Source organism: Salmo trutta, chromosome 10 (assembly GCF_901001165.1).
Source record: "Salmo trutta chromosome 10, fSalTru1.1, whole genome shotgun sequence".
Taxonomy (NCBI): domain Eukaryota; kingdom Metazoa; phylum Chordata; class Actinopteri; order Salmoniformes; family Salmonidae; genus Salmo; species Salmo trutta.
The window spans coordinates 19886444-19910065 of NC_042966.1; the positions used below are offsets into that span (position 1 = coordinate 19886444).

General features: G+C 44.6%; 1 protein-coding gene across 9 annotated transcripts in view; it reads right to left on the reverse strand.

Moving 5' to 3' along the window:
* Positions 1-38: 38 nt before the first annotated feature.
* wu:fj29h11 (protein NO VEIN) overlaps positions 39-23622 on the reverse strand; it is a 68037-nt gene continuing 44453 nt past the window's right edge. For 8 of the 9 annotated variants that reach the window (XM_029764793.1, XM_029764788.1, XM_029764791.1 and 5 more), the window contains 25 exons: positions 19100-19226; positions 18804-18923; positions 17796-17946; positions 17539-17651; positions 17278-17428; positions 16655-16903; positions 16361-16558; positions 15420-15601; positions 13448-13634; positions 12675-12817; positions 10947-11146; positions 8413-8678; positions 8086-8323; positions 7763-7943; positions 6808-6934; positions 6629-6709; positions 6330-6518; positions 5895-6160; positions 5591-5739; positions 5303-5499; positions 5087-5209; positions 4806-5003; positions 4471-4636; positions 2496-2652; positions 39-2315 (listed from right to left, as the gene is read on the reverse strand). In XM_029764793.1, coding sequence (XP_029620653.1) covers positions 1839-2315; positions 2496-2652; positions 4471-4636; positions 4806-5003; positions 5087-5209; positions 5303-5499; positions 5591-5739; positions 5895-6160; positions 6330-6518; positions 6629-6709; positions 6808-6934; positions 7763-7943; positions 8086-8323; positions 8413-8678; positions 10947-11146; positions 12675-12817; positions 13448-13634; positions 15420-15601; positions 16361-16558; positions 16655-16903; positions 17278-17428; positions 17539-17651; positions 17796-17946; positions 18804-18923; positions 19100-19226 — 4636 coding nt within the window. In that variant the 3' untranslated portion in view covers positions 39-1838. Of the gene's footprint in view, positions 2316-2495; positions 2653-4470; positions 4637-4805; positions 5004-5086; positions 5210-5302; positions 5500-5590; positions 5740-5894; positions 6232-6329; positions 6519-6628; positions 6710-6807; positions 6935-7762; positions 7944-8085; positions 8324-8412; positions 8679-10946; positions 11147-12674; positions 12818-13447; positions 13635-15419; positions 15602-16360; positions 16559-16654; positions 16904-17277; positions 17429-17538; positions 17652-17795; positions 17947-18803; positions 18924-19099; positions 19227-23622 lie in introns of those variants that run through there. The other variant, XM_029764795.1, reaches the window with a different exon arrangement.

The following is a 23622-nucleotide window of genomic DNA, read 5'->3' on the forward strand; positions in this document are numbered from 1 at the left end:
ATTCAAGTCATGGAAAGTGATGGGCTACATCTCAAAATTAGTAATAGGTATTTTTATTGTAGGACTATGATGGACATTGTTTCATATTACCACTATGATCAGCACAATTGGAACTGTTTAAAGCAATGCCAGCTTGGATACATGACAGTCTTGTAACAAACAGTGGCTTCCTCTCCATCATCTTAGTTTAGGCTAATAACTGATCTGAAAACAGGAGAATGTTCACTACGGTAGGACTCCGCTATCACCTGTCCAGTTGTTTCAGATCACTGAAGATGAAGGAAGAGAGAGAGGAATACATCTTAGACTACTGCACCTGGTGCACTAAACAGTCACTGTGAGGCGTGAAAAGGACTAGTTATTAGACCTAGTAACATATCATTACCATCTATGTTGTGGTGTTACCAACAGGTTGCGTCACAAGAACAGATAGAGATGGGAGAGCAGCAGTGCTATCTAGATACCATTACTCTCCCTCATACCGCAGCGTTACATTCCACAGAGAAATACACACGTGATACACAAGACAGGGAAGATATGAGCCTAGAAAAATACTGCAATGACTAAGCGTGTGTGTGCATGTATGTGCATGTATTTGTCCTGTCAATGGTCTGTTCATTATTATACAGTAATTACAGAGGAACGGTGTAAGTCGTGTGTGGAGGCTGTCTGGTCTGGCAGCCTGCTCTGCTCTGTTTCTGCCTGGTTTATCTTCACACACACTCATCATAATCACTTAATCCTCTGGTACAGAGGCCTCTAAACTATTCTGTTCCTACAGGGTCTGGATGTCACAAACAAACAAAGTCTGCTGAAAAGAGCAATGAGGAGTGTGTGTGTGCATTTGCGTCACAACGCAGTGCTAGCATTTTGTGAGGAGCAGCACCCAGACTCAGAGCCTATGATTACTTTCCAAAGATCAGAGAAACGAAATGGTACAAAATAAATTACATTTAGACTATTTTTGCTACCATATTACCGGGAAATATGTTTTATTTTTCAACGGAATGATAAAACAAATCTAACATCAACAGTTGTTCAGTATTTTCTTGTTTTTTGGTTGAGAACTGAGACAAAAATAAAAGATTGTTTGAATCAAACACCTCATCTCGGATTCAAAACTGTATAACTTAACTCACAGTCCAGTATGACATTACAATATAACTGACTGAATACCAGGGAATGTCCTGACTGTCAACTTGCTTGGGACGGAGAACAGGGCATAAACCTAATATTTCGCAAGTGTATGTTCACTTCCATCAGACCAGTCATGATTCAACACATCTTCAACACATCTTCAAACTATAAAAGGTTCTTAAATGAAAATCTGTGCATTTAAAAGGTTGTTTAAAAAGGCAGCACAAATCCATGTAAAACATTAGTTACCAGTAAAAGTCTTCTCTGCAGTCCTTCTGACTATAGTGCAATAGCTATAACATAGAAACCCGACCCCTCTCTTACACAAGAGGTAGATAAAAACAACTTGCATGATAAAATAAACAGTTAATAAACTAAGGGAAGCAACTTTTTTCAACAAACACCACAAATGTTACCATAGATAAGACGCACTCAGGAAATACATGACAGTTGTTTCAGCTGGTATTCGTCTTGTCATTCAATAGGGAACTGTGTTAATAAAGTAAGTCGTTTTTATGCTATTAAATTGAACAAATTTTTAAAAAAAAAGTGGCATCTACATTATGGTATCAAATGGTTTGGTCCACAGACCTGAATCCAAATGTTACTGGAGGGACAGTAAAAGACACATTCAGGAAGAAAGACATACTAGGTTGCGTCCAAAATGGCACCCTATTCCTTATATAGTGCACTTATTTTGGCTAGACAAAGAGGAAGAGCTGCAGGTCTTTAGCATGGAGGTGTTGGGCCAGGTTCTGTATACGACACAGACGGACCTTTTCGGAGTCGCCTGCGTTGTACACCCTGAACACGTGATACCTCTCCCTCTCCTTCAGAGCAAAGTCCAGCTCGTTGGCTGAGAGGTGGATGAACGCTCTGTCCTTCTTCACCGTTGACTTCACCTCCACAAACACCTCTCTCACTACTATCCCTCGCTTCTTCTTCTCTTGTTTCTCCTCTATTTCCTCCCCCTCTCCTGATTCCCCCTCCTGGGTGAGGTTGAAAATGAGTTTGAAGTCATAGGGCTGGCCGCTCTCTCCGCACTGGTTGTACCAGGTGACCAGGCTGGGCCCCCCGGGGGCCTGGCTGTCTCTCCAGTGACAGAGGAAGGAGAAGACCAGCTTCTCGCCCCACTCCCCGATGGCCACTGTGTCCCCCTGATCATCAGAAAACAGTACCTACAGAACACACATAGAAATACACCTTTTAAAAAGGTGCACTCAGCAATATGACGTCCTGCTTATAGAAATCAACAAAAACATCTGCAAAGGAGCACTTTTTGTTGATGATTTCGAAAAAGCGGGATGAGCCTCTTACTGTGCTTATAAATCATCATATGTGTCTGATCAGTCACTCACCGTGGAAGGTCTCTGGCATTCAAGCTGCAGGTCCTCCAGGAGGGCCTGAGGATGCTGAGGTTTAGCCCAAACAGGTGAGTCCAGGGCCAGGGGAGGACGCTGACTAGCCCCCTGGAACACACTGGAGACCACCCCCTCTGGAATGGTGGTACTGAAGCTGGGAGAGGGGGAAGGAGGTCAGTACAGGTCCATAGTCACTTCACCCCCACCTACATGTACAAATTACCTCAACTAACCTGTACTCTCGCACACTGACTCGGTACCGGTGCCCCCAGTACATAGCCTCGTTATTGTTATTCTTATTGTGTTACTTTTTATTATTACTTATTTTAGTCTACTTGGTAAATATTTTTCTTAACTCTTCTTGAACTGCACAGTTGGTTAAGGGCTTGTAAGCATTTCACAGTAAAGTCTACACTTGTATTCGGCGAAAGTGACAAATAAAGTTTGAGCCGGGACCAGAGACTGAAAAACAGCTTCTATTTGAAGGCCTTCAGACTGTTATAGTCACCACTAGCCGGCCTCCGCCCAGTACCCTGCCCTAAACTTACATTACTGTTCCTAGCCGGCTACAACCCGGTTACTTAACCCTGCACCTTAGAGGCTGCTGCCTATGTATATAAACATGGAACACTGGTCATTTTAGTAATGTTTACATACCATTTACCCACTTGATATGTACACTATATATACAAAAGTATGTGGATACCCCTTCAAATTAGTGGACCCGGCTATTTCAGCCACATCTGTTGATGACAGGTGTATAAAATCGAGGGCACAGCCATGCAATCTCCATAGACAAACATTGGCAGTAGAATGGCCTTACTGAAGAGCTCAGTGACTTTCATCGTGGCACCGTCATAGGATGCCAACTTTCTAACAAGTCAGTTCGTCAAATTTCTGCCCTGCTAGAGCTGCCCCGGTAAACTGTAAGTGGAAACGTCTAGGAGCAACAACGGCTCAACCGTGAAGTGGTAGGCCACACAAGCTCACAGAACGGGAACGCCGAGTGCTGAAGCACGTAAAAATCGTCTGTCCTAGATTCCAACACTCACTACCGAGTTCCAAACTGCCTCTAGAAGCAACGTCAGAACAAAAACTGTTCGTCGGGAGCTTCATGAAATGGGCTTCCATGACCGAGCAGCCGCAGATAAACTTAAGATCACCATGCGCAATGCCAACATCGTCTGGAGTGGTGTAAAGCTCGCCGCCATTGGACTCTGGAGCAGTGGAAATGCATTCTCTGGAGTGATGAATCACGCTTGACCAACTGGCAGTCCGACGGACTAATCTGGGTTTGGCGGATGCCAGGAGAACGCTACCTTCCACAACGCATAGTGCCAACTGTAAAATTTGGTGGAGGAGGAATAATGGTTGGGGCTGTTTTTCATGGTTCAGGCCCCTTAGTTCCAGTGAAGAGAAATCTTAACACTACAGCTTCCAATGACATTCTAGACGATTCTGTGCTTCCAACTTTGTATCAACAGTTTGAGGAAGGCCCTTTCCTGTTTCAGCATGACAATGCCCTCGTGCACAAAGCGAGGTCCATACAGAAATGGTTTGTAAAGATCAGTGTGGAAGAACTTGACTGGCCTGCACAGAGCCCTGACCTCAACCCCATCGAACACCTTTGAGATAAATTGGAACACCAACTGCGAGCCAAGCCTAATGGCCCAACATCAGTACCCGACCTCACTAATGCTCTTGTGGCTGAATGGAAGCAAGTCCCTTCAGAAATGTTCCAACATCTAGTGGAAAGCCTTCCCAGAAGAGTGGAAGCTGTTATAGCAGCAAAGGGGGGACCAACTACATATGAAAGCCCATGATTTTGGAATGACATGTTCGACGAGCAGGTGTCCACATTCGTTTGGTCATGTAGTGTTGCAAGTAACATTTAAAAGACGCCATATAATGGACTACCGCAAAAAACTAAATGTTCAGAGTGTACAAGCTGCAGCCAGGGGATGGGTCTTACGGTTGCTGCGTGTGTCCACTGGTATTGTCTGGTCTGTGCTGGTCTGGGCCTCCTGAAGTGTGCTGGCTGGCTCTGTGAGTGTTGGGCCTCTCTCCTCCAGACTCTCTATCTGCCACAGCTCTGTCTGCGTTCTGCTCTGCTTCCACTGCTACATCCTGACTGGGCTCTGTATGTAGCAAAACAACCAGGAGAGGAGAGAATTACAATACTGTTCCATACTGCTTACAAGCATATGATCAAATAAATGTATCAATCGACAAATCAACCAATCACCTAACCATATACCATCATAAACACCTAAATAAACACCATAATCAGGACAAAGAGGGTCTGACCTATGGTACGCAGGTGGCTGGGATGGTGCTCCGCTGTGCCATCGCGGGGGCTCTGACTCTGGACACCCTCTCTCCCTGCATCCATCTCCCTCTCTGGGTCTCTCTCTCTGGGGCCATGGCTGGGGCTGTCTGTGGGTTCAGCTGGAGGGGGCCACATCTTCAACACCGCCTCCACTGGTCCTGCTGTCTGCTGGCGCTCTGAGAGGATACGATCATACAGGATTATGGGTACACACTATATTCACACAGAAACACACCCACACAGAGACAACTGTCAGTACCTGTGCGACTGGCTGCTGTGTTGGAGAGGGAGGCGCGGGGAGGCCAACACATTAGGGTCTGCTCTCCATCCTCCTGCCCAGGACGGGACTCATCTTCTGGGGTTGAGACGACCGGTGATGCCACTGGAATTGGAGGAGAGGAGTTTTAACAAGGAATGTCAGCAGTTTACTTCCATAACTTCAGTCATTATATTCCGATGAGTGTAGACACACTACCTGGTATTGGCTGTACAGGTAGTACAGGTTGAGGGACCTCCCATGCCTCCTCCTCACTGGGCAGTTCTCCTGGGCACTCCTTCTGAAGGAACCTCTTTAGAGCCGCATTGTCCGGCAGTGATGTCATCAGACCACTCACGAAGTGCACCAGCTCCTTCCTGTGACTGCTCTCGAAGCTGAAGAGCTTCACCAGCTCTCTGAAGAAACACACAGTCAGGAGTTATTTACCAACACACACACACACACACACACTAACCTGCGCACACACACAAACATACACGCGCACACCTGCAGATGTCGAGCCTGGCTGAGAGGTGGTCTTTCTGGATGTAGAGTTCCTTGTTGTCCTTCAGTAGGCATATGACATTCTCCATCTCTACCAAGGGATCCTCCTCATCACTCACAGACAGCAGGTACCGCGTGTACAGCAAACCTACCTGCACACAAACACAGGTTCTGAGGTGAGGTTCCTGCCGGTTTAAAAGGTGTGGTTCTCAGCTAAAGTGAGGTTCTAAGGCTCTAATATGAGTGTCTCAGATTAGGTACTACGGTAAGGTACTAATGTGAGTTCTAAGGTGAGGTTGTACTATACCTGTCCGTAGGTGAGCTGTCTGATGGTCTGTCTGATGTTGTTCTTCTTTAGTTCCCAGTAGAGTTCTTGCAGGTCCTCGTGGTGGTAGAGGAACCTCTGGATATAGGGAACCACAGACCGCACCAGGCGCTGCATGGAGGGGCAGGGTCTGTAGTTCTCTGTCTGTGCCTCAGTACTGACACACTGGGACAGGAAGCGTACGCCACAGATCACCAGGAACAGACTCCTATCCTCCTCACTGAACCACCCCGCACTGACAGACCAACCTGGGGAGAGAGAGTGTCAGGTATACAGATCACCAGGAACAGAATCCTATCCTCCTCACTGACAGACCAACCTGGGGAGAGAGAGTGTCAGATATACAGATCACCAGCTTCTCCATGTACTTTCCCTATTAAGTCACACTGTTGACTTTTGCAGCGTTCTGTCCAGTACCTTGGGATGGTCCAGTCTTGGTCCTGGGTGCTGGCCTCTTCTCTGAGGGGGGCAGGTTGAGCAGACACACCTGTTTGTGGACCTTAAAGATCTTCTCCAGCTCTTTGCTGTCTGGTATCATGGGTTTGTGGGCTAGAGTCACCCAGCTGTTGTCCTTAGTGGGGAACACCCTCTTATCCAGCAACATCCCTGAATATCGGAGGACAATAAGAATGTGCATGTTACTAAAACCAGTCCAATAAGGAACTGACGTGTGTGTGTGTGTGTGTGTGTGTGTGTGTGTGTGTGTTGTTCCTCACCCTTCAGTGTAGAACAGTAAATGGGGTTGAGGATTCGGTTGTGTTCCTGTTCTCCCTGTCCAGGGGTTTTACACTTGTCAGCTGAAGAGAGACAGACACAGAGAGATCGTTATTTCGACAGGAAATAAGACACAGCAGAGAGTTATTCAGAACTTCCATGACTCAGGAGAGAGACTCACCCAGCCGGGCGTAGAGTTTGGACACATCTCGGAGTACATCTACAGTAGGCAGAGGACAGGAGTTACACACCAGCTCCAGTAGTACCACATACTTCAGCATGGATGGGGTGCGCTCCACGTTTAGCAACTACAGTAAGAAAACACAACACAGTGTTGTTTAAGAAAATACAGCATCAAATGGGTGTGTCATCTAAACCCTCCAACCGATGAACAATATACCTCTGTTTTGAACACTTTTGGTGATATGGTATACATTGAGTATACCAAACATTAGGAACTCCTAATATTGATTTGACCCCCCTGCTTTCCCCCCCTCAGAACAGCCTCAATTCGTCAGGGCATGGACTCTACAAGGTGTCGAAAGATACCACAGGAATGTTGGCTCATGTTGACTCCAATGCTGCCCACTGTTGTGTCAAGTTGGCTGGATGTCCTTTCAGTGGTGGACCATTCCCAATACACACGGGAACCTGTTGAGCGTGGAAAAACTCAGCAGCGTTGCAGTTCTAGACACAAACCGGTACGCCTGGCACCTACTACCATACCCCGTTCAAAAGCACTTAAATCTTTTGTCTTGCCCATTCACCCTCTGAATGGCACACATAAACAATCCATGTCTCATCAGGCTTAAAAATCCTGAAGTGGATTCACCTGATCAGTCTGTCATGGAAAAAGCAGGTGTTCTTAATGTTTTGTACACTCAGCATATTTCTAGCTGTCTAGTCGTTATGAATCATCCAGAGTCTTGATATTACATACAGTCTATAAATAGACAACATGTACAATACATTTCCATGTCAGCTGAGAACTCTTTATTTATCAGATGATACAAAATCTGTAATCTGAAAATGAAAAAGGCACATATACGGTTCTTTGGTTGAAGTGCCATATATATCAAAAGGTATGACATCCCAATAATCCCTGGGTTAAACCAGGAGTCTGAGTGGTTCCATACCCGTTTGAAGAGGTCCGCCATGTCGTCCAGTTTGCTGTAGAAGGGGGCCAGGACTCTGGGTTCCTGAACCGTACTGTCAGCCCCGCGGGTCAGCCCCCGGTAGCGGACAAACATCTCGGTGGGGTCGCTCCAACACACCTCCTTCAGGTGGTAGAACCTACCGGAACACCAGTCTCCGTTCCTGGAGGGACACGGCCAACACACACATGGGTTAGAGGTCAGGGCTGTGGTATACCTGTTATATTCGCTGAACATGGCTGGTGTGTTACATGGGAGGGGTTAGAGGTGAGAGGTCACGGGTTGGGGTTAGGGAGGTGACCTACCTGTTGTACTCTATGAAGACGGCCGGTGTGTGTTGGAACAGCTCCTTGAGGCTGGTCTGAGAACAGTTCTTGTGCAGGAAGGAGTAGACACTGTGGACGTGCTGCACAGTCGAGCTAAACTCTGACCCCTCCTCTTCCTGCTTCTCCTGCCCCTCTGGACCACTAGCTGAGCATGTTTTTACACACCACTTCTTCAGGTAGCCAATCAGCTCCTCCACATTGACGCTGTTCTTCATTCCTACAGGAAAAAAGAGGAGCCGGATTAAGGACGCCTCTGTGATTTGTAGTTTTTGTTGTTGTAGTCCTTACAGTCAGACACTTTCTTACCTAGAGTCCTGGTGAACTCGCTGGGGGTCATGTCAATATAGCTGACGTGAGTCCCCAGTAGATTGTGCACCTCAGGTGAGTACAGGTAGACTGAGTTAGGACACAGATACTCCGCCTTTCTCCCTCCCTCTGCACCTGGCTGCAGACAATAGGCCGGCACCCAGGGAAGGCAGGACAGGAAATGGAAAAAGGAGGACTTGGTGCTCTTGATTAGCCGGCCCTCGCTGTCAATCACCTGGGCTGTGAGATACTGAGAGTACCGGTCACTGATAAAAGTAGAAGGAGATAGAAAGAACTAAATGAATATGCCATAATCAGAATCGGAATGAATGTTCAGTAGCTGTTTAGAGGGAAACTGGATAATATGAATTAACAAATGTTTGAAAGAGATGAGTGCAATGTGATAATGCTCAGTATCACATCCCTATATGACTCAGTAGACATGGATGGTATGAGAAGACCATCACTACTAGCTAAAGTAGCTTCTACTCCACAGGCCAATGGCCTACATTGTTATATTAGAGTATTAAACCATGACAACCATAAGAATTCAGTTCTGTCCAGTCCTTTAAATGTGCATGCAATTCTCTTCATTAAATAGAACACTTCCACTTCCTACCCTGCTAACCTGGATTTTAAATTATTATAAGGAAGCACACAGACACAAGAGTGCGGGGATAGGAGTGAGGATACAAGTGAGTAATCTTCAGATTGAGAACAAGACCAGATAGATCTCCCAAAACTTAACTCCCCCACACACAGCAGGGATTGGGCTGGATTAGGGCGTCTCGGTGGCAGACTGCAGGGATTATAATCTGGGAGTGTGGAGGCCTGTAAACCCAGCTCCTCAAAAGAGGGCTCAATAATCCAGTGAGTTGTCGGGGGAGTGTGGGTTATCATATTGTATAAGAGTTTGTGAACATGTTTGTCATACTTTGGGTGAGTGCAGAGGTTTGTTTGTGTGTGTATATGTATTAGAGGTCGACCGATTATGATTTTTCAACGCCGATACCGATTATTGAAAAAATATATGAAAATCGGCCGATTTAATCGGTATCTGCTTTTTTGAGGTCCTCCAATATATATTCATGACAATTAAAACAATACTGAATGAACAATGAACACTTATTTTAACTTAATATAATACATAAATAAAATCTATTTAGTCTCAAATAAATAATGAAACATGTTCAATTTGGTTTAAATAATGCAAAAACACAGTGTTGGAGAAGAAAGTAAAATCGCAATATGTGCCATGTAAAAAAGCTAACGTTTAAGTTCCTTGCTCAGAACATGAGAACATATGAAACCTGGTGGTTCCTTTTAACATGAGTCTTCAATATTCCCAGGTAAGAAGTTTTAGGTTGTAGTTATTATAGGAATTATAGGACTATTTCTCTCTATACCATGTGTAGTTCATATACCTTTGACTATTGGACGTTCTTATAGGCACTTTAGTATTGCCAGCCTAATCTCGGGAGTTGATAGGCTTGAAGTCATAAACAGTGCTGTGCTTCAAGCATTGCGAAGAGCTGCTGGCAAACGCAGGAAAGTGCTGTTTGAATGAATGCTTACGAGCCTGTTGCTGCCTACCACCGCTCAGTCAGACTGCTCTATCAAATCATAGACTTAATTATAATATAATAACACACAGAAATACGAGCCTTAGGTCATTAATATGGTCAAATCCGGAAACAATAATTTCAAAAACAAAACATTTATTCTTTCAGTGAAATACGGAACCGGTCCGTATTTTATCTAACGGGTGGCATCCCTAAATCTAAATATTGCTGTTACATTGCACAACCTTCAATGTTATGTCATAATTATGTAAAATTCTAACAAATTAATTACGGTCTTTATTAGGAAGAAATGGTCTTCACACAGTTCGCAACAAGCCAGGCGGCCCAAACTGCTGCATATACCCTGACTCTGCTTGCACAAAACGCAAGACAATTGACACAATTTCCCTAGTTAATATTGCCTGCTTACATGAATTTCTTTTAACTAAATATGCAGGTTTAAAAATATATACTTGTGTATTGATTTTAAGAAAGGCATTGATGTTTATGCTGCGGTACATTGGTGCGACGGCGGTGCTTTTTTCGCCAATGCGCCTTTGTTAAATCATCACCCGTTTGGTGAAGTAGGCTGTGATTCGATGATAAATTAACAGGCACCACTTCAATTATATGCAACGCAAGACAAGCTAGTTAACCTAGTAAAATCATCAACCATGTATAGTTAACTAGTGATTATGTGAAGATTGTTTTTTATAAAGATAAGTTTAATGCTAGCTAGCAACTTACCTTGGCTCCTTGCAGCCACCAGGTCCTTTTGATGCGACACTCGCGTAACAGGTGGTCAGCCTGCCACGCAGTCTCCTCGTGGATTGCAATGTAATCGGCATCCAAAAAGGTCGATTACCGATTGTTATGAAAACTTGAAATCGGCCCTAATTAATCAGCCATTAATCGGTCGACCTCTAGTATGTATATATGGTGTGTAGACAGTGGAGGAGAGGAGTTGGTTACCCAGTGTCCCAGTTGGTCTCCAGTAGCTCCAGCAGGGCTTGTCTCTGCTCCATGAGGACAGGGGCAGGCAGCTGCGCCGTGACCAGAGAGAGGAGCTCCTCGCTGGGGTAGTCCTCCAGCACACACCCCTCCTCTGGTCCTCCGGCCCTGCCTGCTCTACACGGCCACAACTCACTTTCCACCGCCCAGGGACTGGAGGCCTGGGAGAGAGGGGAGGATGAAGGGCGGGTGGGTAGAGTGAAGGGGAATGGCAAGGAGAGAGAAGAACAATGACAGGGGATAGAGGGAAAGAAGAAAGAGTCAATCTCAGATGTGTGGACCTGTGAGTGACTCGGCCAAAACATCGCATTAGTAGAAATCAAGACTCTTCTCAGGGCAGAATTTACACAGCAGGTTAGGAGAATTAACGTTGCCGGTTAGGAGAATTAACATTGACAGTTAGGAGAATTAGATTAAGGTTAGGGAAAGGGTTAGCTAAAATGCTAAAACTGTCCCCAACGCAAACATATCTAGCTACAACTAGGTCTGCCATGAGAACAGTCTGGGTTTTCACTAACGCGATGCTGCCCAAAACCGAGGAGGTGGAATCAAATCGTATTGGTCGCGTACACATATTTTGCAGACGTTATCGCAGGTGCAGTGAAATGCTTTTGTTTCTAGCTCCAACAGAGCTATAATGCCTAACAATACACATAAATCCCCCACAAAAAAAGAAGAAATTAAGAACACTGTAAAATGAACCCCCCCAAAAATAAAATAAATACTGCAAAGTTCTCTAGGAGCTAGAATCAGGTAGGCCATGTTTGTTGGTGGCATCTTGGTAGATGGTTGTGTTTGGGAGGCCGGGTTGTACTTAAGACAACATAATTCAATTGATTTCAGACATCACATAAGAGTGATGAAGCCTTCAAATAACTCAGTCGAATACCATCGACAATCCCTTTCCTCACCATGGTCTAAAACAGACCTTATTAATCCATCGCCTACGTGACATACCCCGGTCTTAAAGAGTTGTTCACATCAGTCACCTCTGAGATATGTCCACCCATTAAGTATGGGAAGATTAGTCATGCCTGGGAAACAGTCCTATGTTATGTTAATCTCTAAGGCTGGGACGGGCTGGGACAAACGCGTGACACCAAATCAGCTCCCTGAGGACTGGAGTTGCCCATCCCTGCTCTAGGACATTCATAAGATGACTTTAGCCTGAGTCAATAGTCATTGCTGTTGATCATGATGGCATCCTATCCATACTTTTGGCCAGAGCCCTACGTGTGGAATCTGTTTATCTTCCATAGACTAATCTAGCCTTAGCCAGTCAGTGTGCGCGTTTGTGAATGTGTTTCTCGTACTTTGGGTGTGTGCAGACAGCGGAGGAGAGGAGTTGGTTACCCAGTGGATAGATCATCAACAGTGTAATGTTTATGGTCTATCCTGTTGCCTAGTCATTTTATCCCTACCTATATGTACACATCTCTCGCTCTCTCTCCTAAGTAATCATTTCACTGTTAGTCTACACCTGTGGCTTACGAAGCATGTGACAAATGCAATTTGATTTGAAACAGGAACTCTGATGCACAAGTAAATACCACAGAGTCTACGGTGGATTCTAACCGTCTCAAAGTCCCCAGGCAAACCGTCAATACTGTGTCTGATAAAACAGATCAATACATTTTAACTTCTACATCCTCTGTTTATAATGGGGCTATTCCAGTCCTCCCTCCTCACCAGCTCTTTAGAGGTTAGAGTGCGTCTCTCTTTCCTCAGTATGAGTCTCTCTCTGACTCCCAGCCTGATGAACAGATCTCTCCATCCCTCCACGTCTCCATCGGTCTCCACATAACAACCACTCAGCAACACCCAGTCCACACCTGGAGAAAGGGAGAGAGAGAGAGAGAGAGAGAGATAATGAGTGATGTGTAGCTTTAGCTTATGGACTAATGTGATTGTAAATTCAGCCAAGCGAGGGAGCAGAAACAGAGGAAGAGTACAGAGAAAGAGGCTCGTGGTTAGGAACAGGATGAACAGAGGAAAGTGAGGGATGAGAAAGAAGTGGTTAGTCTCTCTCTTCTCTTTCCTTTAGAGGGAGGTCAAGCGTGCAGATCCACTCTGTTACATAACTAATGACACACACTGCTCTCCTCTCCACAAGCATTTCATGCCTTCTTTCCCCCTCACAAATGAGGCTGCTATACACACACGCACAAACTCGCTCACAAAGGGGGTTGCTAAACACACACTCCAGTGCACTGTCCAAAATTTCACCAGACGACGTGGACCAAGCCATGTTTGTTCTGGGGACAGTCAAAGGGCAAGGTTTACTTCTGGGAACAATATCCCATTGTAGTTAGTCATGAAGTATTTGGGCCAGTTCAACAGTTCTCTACAAACAAGTCTCTACAAACACTTTCCTTAACTGCTAGCTGACTGGTATTTACTTATAAATGGTAACATTTTGAGAATTCTATAGTGATGACCTAATAATTACAGTGTGTGTGTACCTGGTAGTTTGTTGGGCAGGTCCATATTGCCGTAGTGTGTAGAGAAGTGTACTTTGTGGTCAGCAGGGCAGAGCAGTCCCCTTGTGGTCAGTACCGGTACTACCGTGTCTGGGTGAGTGTACTCCTGAGGGGAGGAGTGCTGCTTGATGAACACTAGGTAGCTCACCACTGCCTCCACCGGCTTGGACTGGAGAAGAGAGAGAGCGAGAGAGACAGAGAGAGAGGTCATGAGCAGATGAGCTCCTGCATTTTTCAGCATGTTTTAAATAAAAGATAGATTTAGAGTTAGATAAACTTGGATTTTTTTTGGCAGGGACACATACAGGATGCTACCCTCTACAACATAACCTTCACTCCATATCAAAACTCCAAACCTACAACCTGATTTTGGACAGAATTACCTTCATACCACCAAGGATTTTTATTCCCAAGCTAAACAGCAAATGCTCTGGCAAAAAAACAGAAACCTGAAAACACCATCTAACCTGGAACTGAGTGAGAAATGTCTAGTCTGAAGCCATCTTTTTATTTTCAAAAGGCAAGAAAATACATGACAATGATATTTTTGACTTTATAAGGACTGAATGCTAAGTGAAGGCATGTGAGCTCACATTTTTCAACATGTTTTTTTACAATAAGATCGTTTTGGAGTTTGATAAACTTGGATTTTTCAGCAGGGATATATACAGGGTGTTACCCTTCACATCATAAACTTCGCTCCAGATCAACATTTTCTGTTTACCCTACCGTGGGACAGACTGACTCTCTATTGGTCACAAAGACTTTTGGCCCCCCATCCTATTCTAACCACCTCTCGCCGGCTTTGCCAGGTGTGATTACGACCTCTGAGGGTTTAGAGCTTGAGGTAGTCACCTCATACAAGTACTTGGGAGTATGGCTAGACAGTACACTGTCCTTCTCTCAGCACATATCAAAGCTGCAGGCTAAAGTTAAATCTAGACTTGGTTTCCTCTATCGTAATCGCTCCTCTTTCGCCCCAGCTGCCAAACTAATCCTGATTCAGATGACCATCCTACCCATGCTAGATTATGGAAACTTAATTTATAGATCGGCAGGTAAGGGTGCTCTCGAGTGGCTAGATGTTCTTTACCATTCGGCCATCAGATTTGCCACCAATGCTCCTTATAGGACACATCACTGCACTCTATTCTCCTCTGTAAACTGGTCATCTCTGTATACCCATTGCAATAAGGTTGTTGCTTATTTATAAAACGCTCTTAGGCCACACTCCCCCCTATCTGAGATATCTACTGCAGCCCTCATCCTCCACATACAACACCCGTTCTGCCAGTCACATTCTGTTAAAGGTCCCCAAAGCACACACATCCCTGGGTCGCTCGTCTTTTCAGTTCGCTGCAGCTAGCGACTGGAACGAGCTGCAACTAACACTCAAACCGGACAGTTTTCATTCAAAGACTTAATCATGGACACTCTTACTGACAGTTGTGACTGCTTTGCATTATGTATTGTTGTCTCTACCTTCTTGCCCTTTGTGCTGCTGTCTGTGTTCCAACAATGTTTGTACCCTGTTTTGTGCTTCTACCATGTTGTGCTGCTACCATGTGTTGCTACCATGTTGTTGTCATGTTGTGTTGCTACCATGCTGTGTTGTCATGCGTTGCTGCCATGCTATGTTGTCGTCTTAGGTCTCTCTATATGTAGTGTTGTATCTCTTGTCGTGACGTGTGTTTTGTCCTATATTTTTATTTATTTATTTACATATTTAATCCCAGTCCCCGTCCCCGCAGGAGGCCTTTTGCCTTTTGGTAGGCCGTCATTGTGAATAAGAATTTGTTCTTAACTGACTTGCCTAGTTAAATAAAGGTTACATTAAAAAACAATTAAAGAGGAAGGAATAGTGGATGAGAAGATGCTCTTTGTGCACTTAAGAAGAAATATAGAAATCCATTATCAATTTATATAGAACAATGGATGCCTGTGTGTGTGTTACCTTCCATGTGTTGTTCTTCAGGGCAGGGTATATGTGGTTCTCAAGCAGTTGCTGTGGCTCTAGCTCGTGGACGCCCAGCCTCCTGAGCAGCTCTCGGATCTGCTGGCTCTCCAGTGGTTCCACACAGGAAAGCAGAGACGGGTGGACCACGCACACATCCCTGTACAGTGCTCCATATACACCTAGAGGAGGGAGCGAGTGGAACTATATTAAACATAGGTTAAAACTGGCGATGCAGAAGAAATGGCTTAATTAAGAAGCAGTAGCACTCTTCCCGAGTAGAGGCACCAAACAAGTTTAGAGGAAGGAGACGTACATCACAGCATGGAAATCTATTATTTATAGACACGCTTAAAGTAGGGCCGGGACGATACCAGTATCGCAATCTTTTTCCCTTGGCAAAAATGAAAACACGAAGAAGTTAAACCCGTTTCAAGTTTTGTTTCCTTGCCAAGATACTAAGGAGTATCGCGATACTGGTATCGTCCTGGCCCTGCTCTAAAGCTGCTTTTGGGTTATTTTTGTTGATGTGCTGACGCACACCAGTGCTGTTGCAATGACACCTCTGCACCGCGCCTCTCTGTGTGTGCGTAAGGACATGTGGGGAAGAGAAAACACCACTCTTGACGTCAAGCTCTCGTGCCCTTACGGGGGGGGGGGTGAGTAGTCTTTGATGGAACAATCTGTTTTAGCTTCTATTTTCAAACCTACTACCACAAATATCTCTTATAGGTACAACCCTGAATATACCACCAGCTGGTTATGTAGACTTTGAAAAATATTAAAGAATTGTCTGTTTTCCCAAGTGAACTACACTGAACAAAAATATAAAGCACAACATGTAAAGTGTTGGTCCCATGTTTAATTAGGTGAAATAAAAGATCCCAGAAATGTTTCCATACGCATAAAAAGCATATTTTTCTAAAACGTTGCCATGTTACCTGTGTTGCTGTGATTCTTGGTCTCAGTCATGGGGAAGAAGACTCCCTCTCCGCTGAGTGCCACCATGCGCCCGTCAGCCAGTGGGATTATGGGTAGATCTCTGAGGGTGGTCAGGATAGAGTCCGTCTCTCCGTAGCCCTGCTCCAACGCACGGAAGTTACACACCAACAACCTGGCCAGACGACGCAGGCCTGAGTCTGACACACAGAGACAGAGAGGGGGTTTGCGTCCATCACAAAGAAATATAAAAAAGGCGCACGCACACGCACACAAACACACAACCCTCCCCTCACCTGAGTTGACACCATCTTCCTGCAACAGCTCCTTGGCCATGGCGGTTGTTACTGTGGTGACGTCACTCCCCCTCAGGTGTCGTACTCCCAGGTGAGTGAGCAGGGATAGGGGCGGGGCTGGCAGCAGGCCCGGATGCAGATAGGACAGAGACAGGTGTCTGTTAAGCTCCTCTCCACCAATCACGTCGCGAATGACCGGGTCCTGACACACAGCGACCTGGGAGGGTAGCTTGTAGACCACAGAACCATCTGGAGAGGAGAGAAGATGGAGACAGGAGCCAGTTGATTTTATTTATTCTTATTTTACCAGGTGAGTTGACTGAAAATACATTCTCATTTACAGCAACAACCTGAGAAAAGTTACAAAAACATAGTAAAAATACATACTTGATACAGGCACATATCAAGGTTACATGAGCAGGAAGATTAAGATTTACTCAAATCAAATTTTATTTGTCACATGCGCCGAATACAACAGGTGTAGACCTTAACCAACAATGCCGTTATAAGAAAAATAAGAGCTAAGAAAATATTTACTAAATAAACAAAATATAAAGTTGACTTACGGATAGAGATAGAAGTATGGAGAACGAGAGAGAAAGAGGGGTACAGAGGTAGGGTACCTGTGTTGAGTGTGGGTAGGAAGGCCTTTCCCTTGAGCAACTGTATAATCTGCCCAGCGACAGGCTTGAAGAAGTCGAGCACCTCGTCAGGCAGAGGGACAAACTGCAGGAAATTACATAGGCCCTTCAGCCCACTGAACTCTGGGTGATGCTGGAGAGAGGTGAGAAGATGAGACGGGTCAGAAACACAACTTAGGACCACAACGTGCAGAGCAGGAGTAAATTATTTTGATCATCCTCTCCCTCCCTCCTTTCTCTTACGCTGAAGACGTCCATGGCGCGTAAGAACAGTTGGGGGATCTCAGAACGGAGCCACTGGTTCCATGAGCTATCTCTGTCCACATCCTCACGAGAAGAAGGAATGTCAAAGTCACCTGGAGTGAAAGAGGAAAAAATTAAGTTTGAAAAGCATTTGGAAAGCTTGGTATGGGTTTGTGAGGTATTACTGCAAGGGTGCATTTTAAATGGGCAATTTGGGTGAACCTTGAGGAGAGCACCAGCGTGTGTGTGTGTGTAACCTTGGATGATGAAGCGGAAGCCGAAGCTTCGGAGAGGCAGGAAGGCGAAGACTGGCTGCTTCTGGGGCGGGGCTCGGATGTCACTTCCTGTGAGGTCATCACCCAGCTGGAAGGCCAGGGCGAGCTCAGTGGACTCCACTTCATCTTTAATCTAACGGGGAAACATATCCCCGTTACACCATGATCATCATTACATTTGGCACATTCTAATAGTTCCTTTTTGCCTCCCTTCTTCGAAATAATCACTGATCTGTCTTCAATTGATCTGTGAAAGCTATGTGGAGCCTTGCTTTTACCCTTCCCATGAAGTTAGATTAGTAAGCCCTCATGGACGAGAGGAAAGGAAAGTACTCAAACACGGACAATCACCAGGCAGTCACTGAGACAAGTGCTCTGTTTTGCCAATGACCAGAGGACAACTCCCACAGAGAGACAAGAGAATACCTGAAAAATATTAGAGTTTGAACATTGACTATAAACAGCATCTCAATATGCACTGTCACAATGGGAACCCCATTAAAATTAGCCTCACTGTTTTTGATAAACCATGTAACATCTGTGAGTCTGTTCATTCTCTGATCTGTCTCTACTGTTGCATAACCTCACTGCAGGTAACTGGCAGCTGGCTCTCTGGGGGGAGAGGGGGTGGAGGGATAAAGGAGAGAGAGAGAGGGAGGAGCGAGAGAGAGAAATAAAGAGGGAGAGAGGAAGAGAGAGAGACAGCGAGAGAGACAGAGATAAAGAGAGGGATGGGGGAGAAGGGAAGCCAGACTGAAAAAAGGCAATTCTACCAGACGCATCAACAAAACGTGTCTGTGCCTGGTCTTTCATGTCAAATATTCCTCCCAGCAGTGGAAATTAATTCACTACACCTTCCTAATGAGAGAGCCTGCATGTCTGACAGAGAGCAGAAGAAGCTTTCCGTCTCAGCGGTGTAGACAGAGGAACACTTACATAACACACACACACAGACAAGGAGATGAGAGGATCATTGTGTGTGTGTGGTACCTTGGTGGGGTGCAGTGTGTGTTTGACCACCAGCCAGCGTTCTGTTCCCTCAGTGTGTTCCACCTCCAGGACGCTGTGACTCAGGTCTCTACGCGTCATGGTCACCATCCGCTTCTCAGCCTGGCCAGGGAAACACACAGAGAGAGATCAGTCAGATGTCAGCAAACAACAGTCCAGTCTGAAACCAACTCCTTGCCTCTACCACTCGGTGTTTGTACATTGGAAGCAATATGGTGGAAGCTCCTCTAAGCCTATTGAAAGGCGTGGTGGAGCCATGACCTTTGTGTGTGTGTTACCTGGTTGTAGATGGTGATAGATCGTAGGCGATGTAGGAAGAGCAGCAGAGAGGGGTGGACATCGTGGAACAGGTTTCTGGTCTGGTAGCACTCCGAGCGCAGTGGCAGACAGATCTTAGTGGTCCAGCTGACAGAACACAAACATTCAACATTGATGTGACTGCCTCCACATAGTAAATTACTGAGTATAGACGGTTCTGCTTGCCTGAGTTAGAGTTTATCTATATTTTTTTCGTAGCCGTCTATTTACCACCACAAACCAACGTTGGCACTAAGAACGCACTCAACGAGCTGTATAGGGCCATAAGCAAACAAGAAAATTCTCACCCAGAGTTGCCGCTCCTAGTGGCCGGTGATTTTAATGCAGGAAAACTGAAATCCATTTTATCTCAATTTTATCAGCATGTCATCGGTGCAACAGAGACTGAAAAAAACTCTAAATCCCCTCTACTTCACACACAGAAACTCATAAAGCTCTCCCTCGCCCTCCATGTGTCAAATCTGACCATAACTCTATCCCCCTGATTCCTGCTTACAGACAAAAACTCAAACAGGAAGTACCAGTGACGCGTGCAATACGGAAGTGGTCCGATGAAGTGGATGCTAAGCTACAGGACTGTTTCTCTATATGTTCCGGGATTCATCCGATGGCACGGAGGAGTTAACCACCTTAGTAACTGGCTTTATTAATAGGTGCATCAACGACATCGTCCCCACAGTGACCGTACGAACATATCCCAACCAGAAGCCATGGGTTAAAGGCAAAATATGCACTGAGCTAAAGGCTAGAGCTGCCGCTTTCAAGGAGTGAGACACTAATCTGGACGCTTATAAGATATCCCGCTCACTTTACAACTGGAGTAGAGGTCAACCGATTAATCGGAATGGCCGATTAATTAGGGCCGATTTCAAGTTTTCATAACAATCGGAAATCGGTATTTTTGGCCGCCGATTTGGCCAATATCATTTATTTATGTTATATATATATATATATATATTTTTTTTTACACCTTTTATTTAACTAGGCAAGTCAGTTAAGAACACATTCTTATTTTCAATGATGGCCTAGGAACGTTGGGTTAACTGCCTTGTTCAGGGGCAGAATGACAGATTTTTACCTTGTCAGCTCAGGGATTCAATCTTGCAACCTTACGGTTAACTAGTCCAACGCTCTAACCACCTGCTTTACATTGCACTCCACGAGGTTACGCGAATGCATAATAAGCCAAGGTAAGTTTAATGCTAGCTAGCAACTTATCTTATAAAAAACAATCAATCAATCATAATCACTAGTTAACTACACATGGTTGATGATATTACTAGTTTATCTAGCCTGTCCTGCGTTGCATATAATCGCTTAGGTACACGTTGCTCCAACCATAAACATCAATGCCTTAAAATCAATACACAAGTGTATATTTTTAAACCTGCATATTTAGTTAATATTGCCTGCTAACATGAATTTCTTTTAACTAGGGAAAATGTGTCACTTCTCTTGCAAACAGAGTCAGGGTATATGCAGCAGTTTGGGCCGCCTGGCTCGTTGCAAACTGTGAAGACTATTTCTTCCTAACAAAGACAGCCGACTTCGCCAAACGTGGATGATTTAACAAAAGCGCATTTGCGAAAAAAGCACAATCGTTGCACGACTGTACCTAACCATAAACATCAATGCCTTTCTTAAAATCAATACACAGAAGTATATATTTTTAAACCTGCATATTTAGCTAAAAGAAATACAGGTTAGCAGGCAATATTAACCAGGTGAAATTGTGTCATTTTGCGTTCATTGCACGCAGTCAGGGTATATGCAACAGTTTGGGCCGCCTGGCTCGTTGCGAACTAATTTGCCAGAATTTTACGTAATTATGACATAACATTGAGGGTTGTGCAATATAACAGGAATAACGTTTTGTTATCAAGATGATAGTTTCCGGATTCGACCATATTAATGACCGAAGGCTCGTGTTTCTGTGTGTTATGTTATAATTAAGTCTATGATTTGATAGAGCAGTCTGACTGAGCAGTGGTAGGCAGCAGCAGGCTCGTAAGCATTCATTGAAAATAACACTTTCGTGCGTTTTGCCAGCAGCCCTTCGCAATGCATTGCGCTGTTTATGACTTCAAGCCTGTCAACTCCCAAGATTAGGCTGGTGTAACCGATGTGAAATGGCTAGCTAGTTAGCCGGGTGCGCGCTAATAGCGTTTCAAACGTCACTCGCTCTGAGACTTGGAGTAGTCGTTTCCCCTTCCTCTACATGGGTAACGCTGCTTCGAGGGTGGCTGTTGTCGATGTGTTCCTGGTTCGAGCCCAGTTAGGAGCGAGGAGAGGGACGGAAGCTATACTGTTACACTGGCAATACTAAAGTGCCTATAAGAGCATCCAATAGTCAAAGGTATATGAAATACAAATCGTATAGAGAGAAATAGTCCTATAATTCCTATAATAACTACAACCTAAAACATCTTACCTGGGAATATTGAAGACTCATGTTAAAAGGAACCACCAGCTTTCATATGTTCTCATGTTCTGAGCAAGGAACTTAAACGTTAGCTTTCTTACATGGCACATATTGCAATTTTACTTTCTTCTCCAACACTTAGTTTTTGCATTATTTAAACCAAATTGAACATGTTTCATTATTTATTTGAGGCTAAATAGATTTTATCGATGTATTATATTAAGTTAAAATAAGTGTTCATTCAGTATTGTTGTAATTGTCATTATTACAAATAAATAATAAAAAATAAATATATATGTAAAAAAAACAGCAGATTAATCGGTATCGGCTTTTTTTTGGGGCCTCCAATAATCGGGATCGGTGCTGAAAAATCATAATCGATCGACCTCTAAACTGAAGTAGCCTACCTGGCTGGCATGAAAATGAACCATTGGAAAAGCACCCTCCATTCTCTATTTAAGTGTATACGGATGACATGCATTTTGTTCCCATCCCCCTGTTCCGACAGGTGCATGATAATGGCCCATTCTAAATCAAAACTAATTTCACACATACAGTGCCTTCAGACAGTATTCATACCCCTTGACTTATTCCACATTGTTGTTACAGCCTGAATTCAAAATTAATTAAATATATATATTTCTCACCCATCTACACACAATTCCCCATAATGACAAAGTTTTAAAAAATGTAATTTTATTTATGAAAAGATAAAAATCACATTCACATGAGTATTCAGACCCTTTACTCAGTACTATGTTGAAGCACCTTTGGCAGCGATCACCGCATTGATTTTTCTTGGGTATGACGCTACAAGCTTGGCACACCTGTATTTGGGGAGTTTCTCCTATTCTTCTCTGCAGATCCTCTCAAGCTCTGTCAGGTTGGATGGGGAGCGTTGCTGCACAGCTATTTTAAGGTCTCTCCAGATGTTTGATCGGGTTCAAGTCAAATCAAATAACATTTTATTAGTCACATACACGTGTTTAGCAGATGTTATTGTTGGTGTAGCAAAATGCTTGTGAGTCCAGGCTCTGGCAGGGCCACTCAAGGACATTCAGAGATTAATCCCGAAGCCACTCCTGTGTTGTCTTGGCTGTGTGCATAGGGTCGTTGTCCTGTTGGAAGGTGAACCTTCGCCCCAGTCTGAAGTCCTGAGCACTCTGGAACAGGTTTTCATCAAGGATCTCTCTGTACGTTGCTCTGTTCAACTTTGCCTTGATCCTAGTCTCCCAGTCCCTGCAGCTGAAAAACACCCCCACAGCATGATGCTGCCCCCACCATGCTTCACCGTAGGGATAGTGCCAGGTTTCCACCAGACATGACACTTGGCATTCAGGCTAAAGAGTTCAATATTGGTTTCATCAGACCAGAGAATCTTGTTTGTCATGGTCTGACAGCCCAAGCAGGCTGTCATGTGCCTTTTACTGAGGAGTGGCTTCCGTCTGGCTACTCTACCATAAAGGCCTGATTGGTGGAGTGCGTCCGAGATGGTTGTCCTTCTGTAAGGTTTTCCCATCTCCACAGAGTGACCATCGATGGTCTCTAGAGTTAGAGTGACCATTGGGTTCTTGGTCACCTCTCTGACCAAGGCCCTTCTTCCCCGATTGCTCAGTTTGGCCGGGCGGCCAGCTCTAGGAAGAGTCTTGGTGATTCCTAACTTCTTCCATTTAAGAATGATGGAGGCCACAGTTTTCTTGGAGATCTTCTATGCAGCAGAACGTTTTTGGTACTCTTGCCCAGATCTGTGCCTCGACACAATTCTGTCTCAGAGGTCTACGGACAATTGCTTTGACCTTATGGCATGGTTTTTGCTCTGACATGCACTGTCAACTGTGAGACCTTATATAGACAACGGTGTGCCTTTCCAAATAATGTCTTATCAATTTAATTTACGACAGGTGGACTCCAGTCAAGTTGTAGAAACATCAAGGATGATCAATGGAAACAGGATGCACCAGAGGTCAAATTCAAGTCTCATAGCAAAGGGTCTGAATAATTATGTAAATAATGTTTTTTATTTTTAATACATTTGCAAACATTGAAAAAAAACTGTTTTTG